This window comes from Aquila chrysaetos, chromosome 17, assembly GCF_900496995.4.
Source record: "Aquila chrysaetos chrysaetos chromosome 17, bAquChr1.4, whole genome shotgun sequence".
Lineage (NCBI taxonomy): Eukaryota > Metazoa > Chordata > Aves > Accipitriformes > Accipitridae > Aquila > Aquila chrysaetos.
The window spans coordinates 4,791,718-4,808,208 of NC_044020.1; the positions used below are offsets into that span (position 1 = coordinate 4,791,718).

The following is a 16,491-nucleotide window of genomic DNA, read 5'->3' on the forward strand; positions in this document are numbered from 1 at the left end:
TGCACTTGCAGGAACGTTGTGTAATGAAGCAGACTTCCAGGCTTTTGGGTCTTCATGCTTCCAAACTGTCTGGCTATGATGCATTTGCAGATGCTTAATTTTAAGCACCACGGAGCTCCATTCCCTGGTCTTACATGCCCATTTTTTGCCAGATCAGGGCTCAGAGAGAAGTTTTGGGAACAGACTTTGTGTCACTTCTTCACACGCACAGCAACCATGCTGACAGCACTGTATGGGGGAAACAGCACCAGGACTTCCAGATGTAAAATCCTGAATGCGTGTGGTTCCTGGGAGAAGCCCAGTCCTGCTGCTGTTTGAAGTACATTGAGAAACACCTGAAGAGGAGAAGAAACAACAAAAACACTCACAGCAGCCATTTCCTAGGCTAGAAAACAATGGAATTTTTATTGAACAGAGATGGCTCATAAACACGCTCAAAGGAGTTCCACCTGCTGTTCAGCAATATTCATTGCCATCTGATAATAACCTATGGGGGCAGCTGTATAAAATAGGAATAAAATACCAAATTGCTATATTCATTAATAACTTTGCCTTCCAAATACAGAACCGTATGTTATTTAAAGTCTGAAAATAGACCACAATTGTTAGCATTTAAACCAAATCTTTATGATAACAAATATACAAAAAAGGCAGTCAATATATTAAACATTTAAATCAATAGCATACATTTCTCAGAGGTAAACATTGAGCAAACAAAGCCACCAATGATGTTCAGAAATCAGGTAAAAGTTTCAAGGTCAAGCTCCAAACACTGTAGCTTTCCTAAAGCCATAGTGGTATTACACTTTATCTAGCCCCTAAATTGAAAACTATGTAGCATGAACATCTGAAAATATAACATTGGCTATCCGGCAGGAAATTGGAAGGTTCTTAAGTCCTCACTGTATTTATATTGAAGCACCTGCAGAGACAGAGGGCAGTAGGAGTTAAGCACTTTGTTTTGCAAGGTTGGGGTTTTAGTTCTGTTATAAATGAGGGCAACAGCATCCTCATACCAAACACGAATTCCAGCACTGACAAAAGAGAAGTATTGGCCTGATAAACTGCATGAAGAATCAGCCTTGCAACTTGGGTTAAACAGAATGGGACTTGCATACCTGCCTATTTACTGAAAGCCTGGGCTATTTCTACTGCACAGAAAAAGTCTCCTTCAGTAGTTGATCTAATGCCTGAGTTTGAAAGCTTGGGATACATACATACGCTCAAAAATAATGTGACAAATTTACTATCAATAAAAACATGTTTTAATGCCAACAACTAATAAAAGTTCATATTGCAATATTGCTCACAACATAAATGTACAATTTGCACAAAACATGGCTCTTCAACATGAATATTTTGCAAGCTACAATATATATATATAATATGTATAATTTCTCTTCTTAAAGAATTATATGCCAGAGTGCATGCAAAGAACTTCAAAGCAGTAACACAACAGGAGCAATCACTTGTTTACAGGTTACTGAAACCATTCAATACAGAAACACTGGGCTATTAGATAACAGACAGACAGATAGGTAGATGTATATACACACTGCTTTTTCGTGGACCTTCCCATGTTACGCCAGCAGTGTGGGTTCCTTATAAGCTCAGACCCCTATGAAAGACTGATCCAAGTAGGGCTCTGAATGTTCTCCACACTCTTTGACCATAAATCACTTCTGTTGGAGACGACAGCAAAGGAGGCACTTGTCCTTTAGCCAGGAGTGGAGGCAAGCAATCTTCTCCATAGCCAACATCTGTTCCAATTCCTGCTCCTTCATTTCTAAGCAGTGGGTGGTGAGCATCTATCCATCCTATGTTTTGGCTGGTCCCAAGCAGTCTCCTGCAGCCTTTACAGTTGGAAACCCAAGACTGGAGAATCTGGATCTCCTAAACAGCAGTGCACAGCACTGCCACCGTTCTAGTCAGATATGTACAAGGAATGACACGTATCCTCTGGTTTAAAATTTACATAGAGTATATACATATAAAGCTATTCTATCAAGGTGCAACTTTATTATTCTCTGGTGTGTTCCAATGAAGATTTCTTAAAAACCTTTATACACACCCACCAGGAGAGTTTACACAAAGTTGACATTTTGTCATAGTTCATTACGTAGGCTTCGTTCTGCAAACTCCGTAACGGAAACTCCCATTACTTTCCCTTGGAGTTCTGCCTATGCACAGGACGGGAATTGGTAGACTACAGTCATGTCTAATATAATTTCCTTGACTTCAATACATTTTTAACTGGGGTGAATTGGCACCATGTGTTTTTTTTCCAGGAAGTCATCAATCTCTACGAAGCGAGGCAGGACATGTAACTGGACATCGGGGGGTTTGCAGCTCATGTGCCCAGTCCAGCTTTCCTTGCTTTTGATGGGACTGTGGTATGTGAAGCTAGCACAGTTTGGCTCTAAGGGTATGTCTGGAAGTCCTTGGCACTATTTTACACTAGCTGATGGCAGGCAAAGCCCTCAAGGAAACTTAAAAAAAAAAAAAAGACTAAATGTAATTTACTAAGCAGTAAACATCAGACTGATCCACTAAACAGACGGATATGGAATGCAACTTGTCTAAAATTAGAATGGTTGATGTTTTCTTAGGCAGGTCTAAACTCATAAAAATCTTTCCCACCCCATGCAGGCCTCATTCTGCAGCATGTAAATATATGATGCTTCTAATAAAGTCATTGGAAACACAAAGCCTGTGATCAACGAGCAGAAGGAAAGCCTACCCTCTCCCATTTCTCTTCAGCAAAAACCTCAAAATTGTGCAACTAACTCATGTAACATAAGTACATGTTTATGATCCCTGCTGAAGTAGGGCTGCTGTGTGCAATGACAGCAGGATTTGGCCTTCAGCCTTTATGGTGTACCAACCACAACTGTGCAGATGACTGGATGGGAAATTATATCTGCTAGTGCATTAAAAAAACCATACAGCCTTGCAGTAACTCCCATTAAAGATTCCCACTGACTTCATGAGAGAGAGAGAGCAGACTTTAACAAGTGCATGTTCTGCACCACTGGAGCTAAGTTTCTCAAAAATCTTTTCCTAATACCATTTTCTTCCATTTTGTAACTTGATTATAATGAGGCATTCAAAGCAGAGGATTTGCACATGTCCTCTCAATCTAAGGAGAGTATTTCACACTAGAAAGAAAGATCTGGTTAGTTTTTCTCTTTTTCAGAGTAATACAATACTAAAAAACCAACTTGCTGGTTTCACATGCTGCCCTGCCTTTGTACAGTGTTAACAAAATGACATCTAGCAACGACAAACGAATCATACTCTCACTGGAGATTTTAAAAGGATCAGCATCAGACAGAATGGGGTTTAAGATAGCCTAAAGTGCGCTTCGAGAAGATGCTTTCAGAGTTTTCCCAACCTTTATGCTAAAGACCTGATTATGTGACAGAACACGTAAAGGTTTCTGATCTTGCTCACTGAATACATTATACTCAAGAGAAACTTATGTTCATTTTAAAAACAGTAATTAAAAAAAATCAAAAGAATTTAAATACAAACACACATTTTAAAATAAAGTTCAAGTTGTGGACACAGTGGACAAAAGCTGCTGCTTCAAATTATGGCTGAGGTCCATAAATACATTCCCTTCTACCTCGTTTCAGAGCACCCTCAGTTAGTGTCTTCAGTGGAACGGTTTGCTCTGGAACATTAACAGCACGAAACAGGCAATTTTCAAAAGCATCTAACAGACTTGAGAGACTGACATCTTCGAACGAGCTACAGATGTCTATCTGTCTTTTTGAGGAAAAATATTTGGTTCCAGAAACATTTGTATTTCTTAGCTATACTCTTTCTCTATTGAAAAACATCTGCCATCCTATTGTCTATACTCTGACTCTCTGCTATTTTATTTTTATCCACCATAAATGGATAAGCAAAGGGGAAGGAAGTTTCACCTGTGTTGTTAATTGTAGATGACCTCAAACATGCCTGTGAAGCCACAAACCAGCATTTAAGCTACAGCTGTGGGATGGAGGACAATATCTCTGTGTTTGCTGATGATTACTGTTGGGTTGTGTGATCTTTCATTTGTTTCTCAATAAAAATGAAGTGAAACCTTCCCATACAACCTCAACAATGGACAGCAGCAAACAAAACTACTCTGCTAGAAAAAAACCCAAACCCAAATTCATAACAATCGTAACAAATGCAATTAGGAGTCTGCCTAAAACCTGCAAAAACCCAAGATTACACCTGATGGTTCTGCACTGTTCTAGAAACCATCTTATTTCTAGCATATCCTTTCCTCTTGTTTTCATTTTTCTTTTCTAGCTCTAAGTCCAAAGACATCTTAGGGACAAGTGGGAGTGGATGTGAAGAGGGAGGAAGGAAGCAAAGAGTTTTCCCACAGACAGTGCTAGCTCTTCGTCTTTTCAGGATGCTCGCACTGGGATTTCCCCATTCAGCTGTTGTTTTCAATGGTAAACATAAAGATACAAAACCAGCCCTTCAGAAGTGGATGACAGAGGAAGGATTGCTTCCCCATTTAAAGATCAAGATTGTGTTTTCTAATTACAGATATGCATTCGGCTTGGAAAGTGCAAGATGTGCAAAGACTTCAAAGGTGACATAGTATGAAAGAGAGATGGAAAACAGACCTAATCCACAGACTAGAAAAATCAATAAAAAGGCTTCCAGCGATTTTAATGGGGCAAATTTCATCATGCTTTCATGTTTGGTTTGTGAAAGATGTTATAGTAGCATCTTAACTTGTATTTTTCCTAGAACATTCATATATCTTTCATTTAACATGTAAATTACTTCTTGAACTTTGTATCAAATATTTATAAATGCTAAACTAGGTACAAAATGAAACCCAGTTGGGAAAGTGGAGCAGAGGGAGGTTTAGCTGCACTAATGGATACTGCATTAATGCCTAGCATCAAGGAAGGCTCACTGTCATTAACAAGAAAACTCACTACAAACATGATTTCACGCCTCGTAACATATCCTGTAGATCTATTTACTGTCCGTCTCTCTCTCCCTCTCTCTCGCACATACAAACACACAAAGATAACCATGGACAGAAAATCCAAAGCATTACATATGCTTAACCTTTTCTTCCCTAAAAAAAACCCAAACCAACCAACACAACACTAAAACCCACAAAGAAGCAGAAAATGCACGGCTTGGATGATACAGAACAAATTATTTTACAACGCCACTTCCGTCCTCAATGACTTGAGATGCTTTCCAGACTTCAACCTAACCAAAAGCCTGCTCTGAGGATAACTAATGCACAAATGGCATTACAACAAGCTTTCAGGTGAGCAGGACTCAAGGACACTCTAGCAGCCCACCTGTTACTGGCTGTGTGTATGTGTGTGTGAGAGAATGTTGTATTTCCTGTGGTTTTTTTTCTACTGGTCTTCCCTACGATTCAAAAAACGCAGGATCCGGATCCCTCTGCTGTGTGGTAAGCTGGCAGAGTGAAGAAAGAGTGGGGAAAGAGAGCATTGACTTTATCTTGGGGCTTTAAACACCAGAGATGCATTATTCAACCTTCCACATCATGCTGAGGAGACCAGTGGAAGGAACGTCCTGCATTGCAGAGAGTGGGATTTACTTATTTACTGTATGCATAATGCTCAGGCACCATTACTCCCCACTGGTACAGCACATACGGCTGTACAGCAGCTGCAACACTCAGAGAAATACAGACCAGAAGCAACATACTGGTCAAAAGGTACTGATGGGACTTAAAATAGGTCGAGTTTTTCTAGTATTAATTGGAAGTTAGCCAGGAACATGAGGTCAAGAAGCTCTCAGATACTTTCCTTTAGTCCTTGTATTCTTCAATGGATAGACATAAACTCACAACTCAAGGAAGACTGCACATTTTACCACGTCCCCAAATGGCACAATTAGTCACTGGCTCAATAATTGCAAGGCAAAAATCAGTTCCCAAGGTATTGAACCGACTGTCCCAAATTTGTCTATCAGTGGTCTACCCAGGCTTGAGCAGTGAAGCAGGGTATTTGATCAAGTGAATGCTCGGACGCTGGGGAAGCAGCTTTCACTCCGATGAGGCTCCAGGGGCTTCCTGTGCTCCTTCCTACCTTCTGCCCCAGTGAGGCGCAGCCAGCGCTGGGGCGCAGGGGCTTTCGACCGTGCTCAGGAGCAAATCTCAGCCCGCAGATGTGCTGTGAGCTCTTTAAAAGCTACGCAGAACAGGGAGAACCAGACTTTGGAAAGGCTCATTTGAAAGCCTCTCACGTACTAAGCTATAGGATAGTCAATTTATCCACTGCTGGGAAGGGGAAAGGGTAAGGCTGGACTCTTCTTGAACCTGTGGCTTGAACAAGTCCAGATGTTTTGAACCATGTTAATCCGTCCCTGCCAGAACATATGAGGTGTTAAGGCTTTGACCTTAATTAATTAAAATGACCTCCTAACACACTGGCTTTTTCTAAAGTGGCTTTCTTTTTTTTGTGTGTCTGAGCATCTCCATTTTCTAATGTGGCTTATTTTAAACCATGAATGATTTCTGATTGGGTATTTCAGGGAGTTTTTTTCCCTGTCTTTGTTTGCTTTAGAAAGGCAATAAGAAACAAGATTGCCTCTCACTGTGCTGGGCAAAGCCGAGTAATGGAAGTTTTAATGAAAACACAGCAGCAGAGATGATGGGAAGTGGAAAGACCAAAGTTAACCACACACAAAGGGGTTCAGGCAAATTTGATCTTGCAGCTGCGGCACTGGAGATATTTATAAGGACAAAGAAAAACTGCCAATTGCTAGAGCTCCATGGCCATATCTGAGCAGTGGGACCAAGCAAACCCTCTGTGTGAGCTCTGAAGAGACCGGAGCCAACTGGGCTGGTTGGGGATGCCGAGCAAGGGCTGGGAGATGGGGCTGCTTCCTCCTCTCCTCCTGCCCTGCCTTCTGCCCTCCCCGCCGATTTCATGGAAGCTCTGAGTTGGGAGAACAAATGAAGCAGGAAAAGGGGAACACTATACCTCTGGAATCCAAGGCAAAGATCTGGGATTAGACATTCAAATTCTTGTACCTAATCCTCTTCCCTTACCGAGACCTCTTCGTTAGCGTGCCATCCAACACAGACAGAAACCTGTGCCTAATCTAAGCATGCCCGTTCACACAGTGTCATCACCTCTTCAGGATGAAAGAACAAAACTGTAAGCCTGAAGAAGGATGAAAAATGCCTCTCCAAAGGAAAACAAACACCAAAATTGCTGTTCTGGTACATTACGTACAATCAGGTGGACAGATTTAGTCAGCTAAACAACACAGCTTGCAAAACACAAGATGTTTGTAGAATTTAACCTATCCAGCCAATGCAACCTCTCTTTTAAGTTGCTGCCATGTCTCCTGGGTGTTTTAGTGACAAGCAGTCCAAGCAAAGCACAAAAAACATCGTGTACTGAGACTACTGACTTGAGAACATGAGATACCACATTTTGAGCCCTCTGCATGCACCTAAGATAAACACACACTAGGCCATCCATAGCTGTTCCATGCAAGGAACCTTGAACCAAGCCGAAAGAATGACAGTTTAATGGCAACAAAAAGAAATTGAATACCCCCCTCCTATCCACACTGAGCTTGCTTCCCCAGTTCTCGGGCTCAGTGAAGGCAGCTGACAAATGCCCATTAGCTTCTGCGGGTTTCCAGATTTTCCTTCTGCTTTGGGCATTGCATTTGTAATGTTTTCAGCAGCGGTCTCATTGAACTCACGGATCATTGACTCACAGCTGAAGACTCAGCTTTGCTATTTTTTGCCCTTGGAGGCCAGTTATAAATGGTAGGTCAGGTGCAATTCTACTGAAAATGTGATAATCTGGTCAGTGGGCAGCCTCAGTTTTCACCCACTGAAGGTAACGGTCCCTACCTCAAAATAAATAACAAGTTTAAAAAATAACAAAACATTAATTTTGTTATAAATGTATGGAAGATGTGATTGGAAGTGCTGCGAGTTAGAGATATAAATGTTGTGCTTGTAGGCAGACATCTAAAATTAGTGATGTGCTCGTCTATGGGGGTTTCAGATATTATTTGACTGCTATTTCAAGGCTAACTTTCTGCAAGCTGGTGTATTAAACATTAGGACAAATCCTAAGCAGCTTTTTAAATGCTTATCTCTTTCAAGATCTCTGGGCCAGAGGACGAAAGCAACATCAGGCCCTTCATTTCTGTAAAGCGCTTGCAGAGCCTCACATGAAAGACACTTTGTCAAACGAACTATCTTCAAGTCTTTGACTTTAGGTAACTCTCATTCTTCAAACAAAAAAATTCATCCACTAACTTCAGAGGCAGCTTTAGTGAATGCAGGCTTCAGGATGTCATCTTGCAGCAATATTTTTAAGACAAGAGTCAGCTCCTGAGGGACACCAAATACCTGCAACTGACTTCGACAAGTTCTGCAGGTTCTCAGCTTCTCCTAGGATTTAACCCACAAAGAGTACTAGGAGTGGCTTTTTCTCTAGGATGGCCTGAGCCTTGCCTTGAGTATGTGGATGTGTGAACTTTACCACCACCTGTATTTTTCCTGAACACAAAAACCCCACTTAAAGAGGGTCCTGTATGCCTGAGTCCTCACAGACCTAGAGTTGCACTGCATGCCATTACAGAACCCTCCTCTGATTTTAGACAGGTACAAGGGGGGAAGAAGAGATGCCCTCTCTTTTTTCTCACTGCACCACCTCAGAGCACTTTATTTCAGAACAAACTGAGGAATTCCCTTTTTTCTTTTAATCTTCAAAGAGCAGCACATTGTGCTACACTCTGAAACAAAACTAGAATTTCCGAAAGCCCTGAGCACACCACACACTGCAGCCCATCCAGGACTTGTGCAATGTTTGGTATGAAGCCAGTGGATATTCAATACGAAAAGGCTCAGTGTCAAAAGCAGCACGTGGAGGATTCAGCAAGCAGCTTTCACTGGTGCCAATAGAAGCCTGGCTACTAAGCCTTCACACCTCTTTAAAGATGTTTCCTCTGTCTTTAACAGACATTTGCACAAATCTACTCCGAAGCTGGGACCAAGCAGGCAAAGTTTTAGCTGGGGAAAAAAAAAGTCTTAGCCATTAAGAAAGCTGGCCCTTTTCCAGAATGGAGAGCATCTGGCCACCAGCTGTGTTTAGAGGACAGCAGGCGTAAGGAATATATCAGGGGAAAATCTGAGAAACAAGTAGACAGTGCTGAAATTTGTTGTGAAAAGAATACCAGCCCTTCTCTGTGATGTCTAAAACCTCTGCCCTCCTACATTCCCCATCCTTTTCTCTTCCCAGCTCTCAAGACAATTATTGGAAAATTGCCCATTCAGGAGGACACAGATACCCTTTCCGGGCTTGGGAAGGGATCCAGCAGGGCTCTAGAGTAAAAAAACTGGGAAGTGTGGAAACTGGCAGCACGTGAGGCAAAGTGAAAATGTGAGGAAATTCTGGAAACTAAGGGAGGACCCTTGTAGAGAGGCAGAAAGAAAGATCTGCAGTGAGGCAGGGGCAGGATGCCTGTAAGTCCTCAAATATTACAGCAGTGGATTAGTATAAAAAAGACAGATGGAAAGGAACCGAAACAGCCCTCCACACATTACAGGCTGGAAAGTTACGATTGAAAAAAAAAAGAAAGAAAGAAAGAAAAAGAAAATCACAAGTTTTTCTAACGATGTTGTATTTTTTTCCATTTCACCTAGATTGGAGGCAATATTTTCCCTCAAAATTCATAAATTATTGCAACTCATACAAAGACTAAAGAAGTAGAAGGCTTTTTATTTTCTAAGATGGTAACAACATCTCTCTAAAAAATGCTAATAAAATGCTCTGCTGGAAAGAGCCTTATCTGATAGTGATGGCATTCATGGGCACCCGCCGAAACTCACACTGCTTTTTAGATTAAATTGACAATAGAGCCCTTCCCCCTCAGCCCCAGATTAATGGAATGAAAAATCCACGCATGAAGCCACATACAATAAAGTTTGGAGATTATGAAACAGGCCAGAAGACAGGATCAGAATTGCAATTGATCTTGATGAAGTGGGGAAATTGCCCCAATTAAAGCAGAACAAATGCACTAAAGACAAGTTGAAAGTGTTATACTTTGGAAGGTATAGTAAACAAATGCACAAATAAAAATGCGAAGTCCTGGGAAAGCAGCAGTGAAGTACCCAGGAATTATAACAGAAGACAGACTAGATCAAAGTCAGCCATGGGATGTTCTTGTAGAAAATATTGCAGGATATATTTTCTGATATGCTTTACATAAACCACAGGAGACAGTTACTCTGCTTTGCTTGTTACTGTATAAAACCCCTGTGGGAGTACTGCATTTTGGGGAAACTGGGGAGTCATGAGGGGAATGCCAGGAAAAATCAGAGACCTAGAAAATACTAGCAAAGGAACTAGGAAAGTAGGATAATTCCTCTCATACATAGAATAATCTTGTAAGAAGATCTTGTAAGATCATCTGTTCCTCCTGTCAATCAGGGCTTGAAGGAAAAGTGGCTCAATTTGCAGTAAAAAAATTCCAAATAGTCTCTTAGGAAAACCTTCTGATTATGAGGTTGGTGAAGATCATGGATGCCCGTCGCTGGACGTTTCAAAAGCTTGCAAGCTGCACACTGTCTGGTGTGGTTCAGCTAGACCTCACCCAGCCTCACAGCAGGAGAGGTGGACTAAAATCGCAGTTTTCAAACTCTGGTCTGTGGATCCACAAAGGTCTGCTGACTACTTCCAGGAGAAATAACTGCCAGGGTTACACAGGGGCTGGCTCTTCCTCTGGCAAAAGTGATGGGAGTCACAGGTCGAATAAGAATTGAGTCATGATTCTTTTTTTTTAAGGTTCCTTTCAGCTATACGTCTATGACTTTGGGACTACCAGCGTTCTGAAGGGCAAAAGTTATTCCCTTATAAATCAAGAGCCGCAATCTCTTCCTGTAACAGCTTTGAACGATAGCTTCTTGGGGCTTGTTCTCTCCTACCATTTGCTAGACACCAGCAAAGCAGATCTCGTGGCAGCAGCGGGTGCCACGCTTTCTGTTGTGCTCAGCCATCCAGATTCACAAGCCTCCGAAGGAGCAACGGGACACACGAATGCACGGGCTGATGCAGCTCTGCCGGCAGACTTGCGCAGCGTGTGTTCGGAGGGAGCTGCGCTCTGTCCCTAGAGCCTTTGGCTCGTGTTTGGTTTTGAGTGCCCAAACACACTGACCACTCCGTTCACGTACGGCCACTGAAGGACATATTAAGCCCTTTACCTCTGAAAGAAAACCAGTAGATGTTACCACAGATACTCTCAACTCATCAGAACAACTAGCACAGTTACCAGCGTTTCCTTCCTAATGAGTCCAGGCAGGTTCCTACAAAATGCCCAAAAGACGTCACCTTCCAGGGGCAGCCTGTGCACACAGGACTCTACATCCCCTTACCAAAGCGCAGTTAGGATTTGAGCTAGAAACAGGGGCACAACACCCGTGGCTATCATTATAGCATTAGATGCCAGACTATCCACAAGCATAGTTGTGGGCATGTTTCCCAGAAAAAGCCATTTTGCCGATAGATATATGTGTATGCAACTCCCAGTGACTTCGTTGGGCACTACGCATGTACCCAAGGGAAGAATTTTAGTATCATGATTGCTGTTTGAAAAATTTTGCTATTTTAAACCATGAAGCTGTGGGGTCAGGTCTGCTCCTATCCAGTTATCATTGACATAGAAGGATGGGTTTCCATGGATGAGGACCACACCAAAAGACACAAGCACCCCTGCGTGTTGCTATTGCATCAACCATGGTCTCGCTTCTCTAAGATCGCAACATTCACAGAGAAGTTGCCATTACCTAAATGTTCCAGACAACATCTTGTGTGAACATCTACTATGCAGAAAACAAAAGTCTAATTGACTGACACACTGTGTCTCTGTGACATTAATGACAGTTTAGACATTTTTGTAATTTGTTGCAGGAACTGTAGAGGCTTTAAAAGACCAAGCACACAGGAGGATTTACACCTCAGAGTCATAAAACAGCTTCCTACCGTGTTGATTACTAAAGCCAAAACTGTGTTCTCTGAGCATGCCAAAAGCTATCGGCATTGAAGAGCACCTGACGTAGATACTTCAGCAAAAGAACAAGAGGTTAACATGCACTGTCAAAATAAAACTTCTAAAGTCTATGAACTGGGCACAGTTTCTGAACAGCATGCTAGAAAATAAATATATTAATGTCTCTTTGCCATGGAGAAGGCAACATCTTTGCCTACTTCTTGCTGTGGTTTTCAGAGACAGAGCATCAGGAATGTTGTGGCACGTAGCCGATTTGTCTTGCTAACAATATGCTGCAAAAGAAATGAAGCTTTGACATTAAATCACATCCCCCATCCCACCCCACCCAAACCCTGCATTGTAGATAACCTATACATTCTCAGGATACAGTGAGAAATCATTCTATAGTACATATTTAATTATAATTTAAAAAAGTCTAACTTGGACACAATCTCTGGCCAGTAGCAAAGTATCAACACATTACTGAAGTAAAGATCTGTTATTATCCCTTCACTGTAACAAACAGAAATCAGCATCTCGAGAAGGGTCTCCAGGGGTATCATATCACAACCAATCGCACCAAATAAAAAAATATGCTAATTTCACAAATGAAGTTTGACAAGAAGTAACATTGCATTTGTCTTGGCGAAACAAAGCACAAACGTAACATTTCACAGGTACAGTTACCATGCAAATGCATGTTGAGTTTGTCATTGTTTTTAACCCCAAATCACGAGTAGCATGCAGTTCTCCTGCCCCCCCAACTACTGTATTAGAGATAGTCTGGGTAATGTACCTCTTTGGTGTAACCATAGCCTGTTAGGCAAGATTATACCACCCTAGGAAAGAATACAAGCAAAACTTGATCATATATATGTTTACACAATGTACATTTTACCATTTAAAAAAACAAAACATGTTACATAGATTCTCAAACACAGCTCTGTCGAAAATGAAATTTTAAGCTTAAGAAATAGTTTTTAAACTACAAGGCCACCCCGTTATTTTTTATGAACAATTTAAAAAGTTCCCACCCTTAAAAATCTGCCAGTATATTTCCTCAGCTGTAACAGTCTTACCCACTCTCTAATACAGTTGACCTTTGCTCGACAGCAATAACAGTTCTTACATTTCTTAAATGCACGAGATAATGGACTCCAGGATAGATATAGTTCTTAAACGGGTAACACTGGAACAAATCCACCTTAAACGATTAACCGGTCAATTCGGGTTTTTCCCTGCACCACTGCTCAGGCAGGGGCTTCTGCTGTTCACTGATGTGAGTTCTGGCTTTTGTTGGCATCGAGCTGCACGACGACGCGCGTGTGTTCGGAATTTGAGTACAACAGCGATTCACTGGATACTCTTATATCCCGTTTGCTCAAAAACACGGAGGAGCTTTGTTTTCTATATTCCCTCATCCAAACGGGGCTGCAGTCCCAGCACAGCACCTTTGGCCAAAACAGAACTATTTGGATGCGAAGTAGAATTTTTAAATTTTTTTTTTTTTTGTAGTCATTTAAGCAACTGCAACGGGATTAAGCAACTGCAACAGCAGACTTAACTTGCAGGGTCTTTATTAGAGGGTTACCGTCTTCCTCAGCTTTACACAATGGAGCCCTTTGAAGAAGACAAATGAATTGACTGAATCCTTGTGGCCAACGTCCTCTGTAAGTCCTGTAGTACATTTTGACCAGACGTTTCTCCATTCTTGTCATACAACAGCTGTTTGAAAGCTTCGTTTTCAATGAGGACCATCATATTTTTTAGAAAGTAGCCTTCACAATAGGAAGAAAGTTCTGTCACTCCGAGAAACTACAAGAAGTGAAATTAGAGAAAGATAACCATTCTGATAAAACCCACTCAGCAAATACAGTGCATAAGAGCTGCACACAAACAAATACACAAAATAAGCCTTTCAGACAGGCACAGTAACACTTATGGATATATATGCGTGGAGGGGAAGGAGTTAATCAAACAGTATTTTATGCTGATGATTCTGATAACAATTCCATGTTATAAAGCCCTCGTTGTTCAGGAAACAAACTTCCAGGGGCTGAAGCTTTGCTCCCTTGGAAATTGGTGGGATTTTTGCCACAGAGTTCAGCAGACCCATGATTTCATGCTCGAAGTTACACCCTAAAACTACAGGTTTGGGAAAACATACTACAGACCAAGTTTCACGAACGCCATCCTTAGCAAGGATGGGACATATGACTGCAGAAACCTGTCATGCAAAGTTTCATGCTTTGAGGAGAAATGGAGGTTTGTAGAGCACGTGGTTTGGGGCGGTCAGTATCTCCCTTACGTTGGACACTGTGTCAGGGTAATAGGCAGGGATACTGTAATGTATGAGCAAACCTTAAATGACCCGTACTGGTCATTTGATGGGTGACCCGTACCGGTCGTCACCCACTGGCTAGATCCTGTGGTCATACAAAGAGTATAGCCGTGCTATTCCACTCTAGGTGTAACGATAAGCCATGCAAGTGTAGAGAGCAGTGCTCAGCCCATCCTCCTGCCCAGGTCAGCTCCTGCTAGCTCCAAGCTCTGAGTAAAACAGGAACCCTTGGCTGCGAGGTGCAGCCTGAAGGGCCAGAACTGCTGGGGCATTGCATAGCTTTGGGTCCAGACTGGAACAACTACACAGCAGTGTTGCCCACTGCCACCTTATCACGTTCAGAACTAAGAATGGAAATTGCTAAAAAATAAAAAAAAAGGGAAAAAAAGAAAATACAGATTAGAGCTAGGTAGGACCTGTCTTCCCAAGGAAAATGAATGAATTTAACTTGATTTCCAACATGCAAGTTTTCATCAACTTACGAGTGCATTATTTTGCACCTGGATGTGACAGCATATGTGTGAATCTGTATTCTTCTCCGAAATGCCATTCATCCCTATTCATTACTTCAATATATTTATGAGATTGAGGAAATAACGTACTTTTTTTTTCTTTTTCAGATTTGTTCTGAGGCCCAGATTGCAATCTGTGCAAGTGCTGAGTGTTTTAGGCATGTATTTGAAACTCCAAATGATTTTGTTGGGAGTTTGGGGGCATTCATATAAAACACAACTAGTATCTAGCAGTAACTAATCAATCACCATTATAAATCCAATTTGCCCAGTTCATTTCTTTCTGGGAGTAAAGAACAGTGACAAAGGCTTTGAAAAATGAAACCCTTAAAGTGATACTTGTCAAATGACTGCCTTTTCAGATGCTGGGCCCAAAGCTGTTTAATATCTTCGTAATTGATCTGGGTGATGGGATCAAGTGTACCCTGATGAAGTTTGCTGATGATACCAAACTGAGCGGGGAAGCGGACACTTTGGAAGGGAGAGCCACCCTGCAGGACGGGCTGGAAGAGTGGGCTAACAAGACCCTTATGAAGTTCAACAAGGACAAGCGTAAGGTCTTGCACCTGGGAAAACATAATCCAGGAGTGCGGCACAGGCTGGGATCTACCCAGCTGGGGAGCAGCTCTGTGGAAAGGGACCTGGGGATCCTGGTGGACGACAAGCTCAATATGAGTGAACAGTTTGCTGCTGCGGCAAAGAAAGCCACAGGATGCTGGGTTGCATCAGCAAGAGCATCACCAGCAGAGATAAAGAAGTCATAATCCCACTCTCTTCAGCGCTTGTCAGGCCACACCTGGAATACTGTGTACAGTTTTGGTTCCCACTATGCAAAAAAGCTGTGGACAGACTGGAGAGGGTCCAGAGAAGGGCCACAAAGATGATCAAAGGACTGGGAAGCCTGCCACATGAGGAAAGGCTGAGACAACTGGGTTTGTTCAGCCTTGAGAAAAGAAGGTTTAGGGGAGACCTTATCACCATGTTCCAGTAAAGGGTGGCTACAAAGAAAATGGAGGCTCCCTTTTTACAAGGAGTCACATGGAAAAGACGAGGGGTAATGGGTACAAGTTACTCCTGGGGAAATTCTGACTGCACACAAGAGGAAAATTTTGCAGTGAGAACAATCAGCCATTGGAATAATCTCCCCAGGGAAGCGGTGGATTCCCCAACATTGGACACTTTCAAGATTCAGCTGGACAGGGTGCTGGGCCATCTTGTCTGCACTGTGCTTTTGCCAAGAAAGGTTGGACCAGATGATCCTTGAGATCCCTTCCAACCTGGTATTCTACGTTCCTATGTTGCCATTTTAAGAACGGAAAGCCCATAAAGTTTTTAATACTCTCAGTTCAGCTTTCAAATTGCAAATGTGACCAAATCCACATTGTCTCACCTTCCTACCGGTACTTCACTTCTTTAACCCAGGGTCTCAATCTCTTGTTCCTACAGCTCCTTTTACGCAGCTCACCACCTTGCTAAACACTGTTCTACAACCTAGGCCCCCACCACAGCTTTCCAAATCTGTTCTCACTTCATGCTATGCTTCCACCAAATCATATCTTTCTCTCAATCACGATGACAAAGACCGTGCTCCATGTGTCTCTGGGCCAA

The 16,491-nt window shown here is 42.1% G+C and overlaps 1 protein-coding gene across 6 annotated transcripts in view; it reads right to left on the reverse strand.

Annotated features, from left to right (window-relative positions):
* Window positions 1–381: 381 nt before the first annotated feature.
* The window catches only part of BTBD11 (BTB domain containing 11), a 192,181-nt gene continuing 176,071 nt past the window's right edge, over window positions 382–16,491 (reverse strand). For all 6 annotated transcript variants that reach the window (XM_030040965.2, XM_041129618.1, XM_030040964.2 and 3 more), the window contains one exon: window positions 382–13,845. In XM_030040965.2, the coding sequence (XP_029896825.1) occupies window positions 13,636–13,845 (210 nt within the window). In that variant the 3' untranslated portion in view covers window positions 382–13,635. The remainder of the gene's footprint in view (window positions 13,846–16,491) is intronic.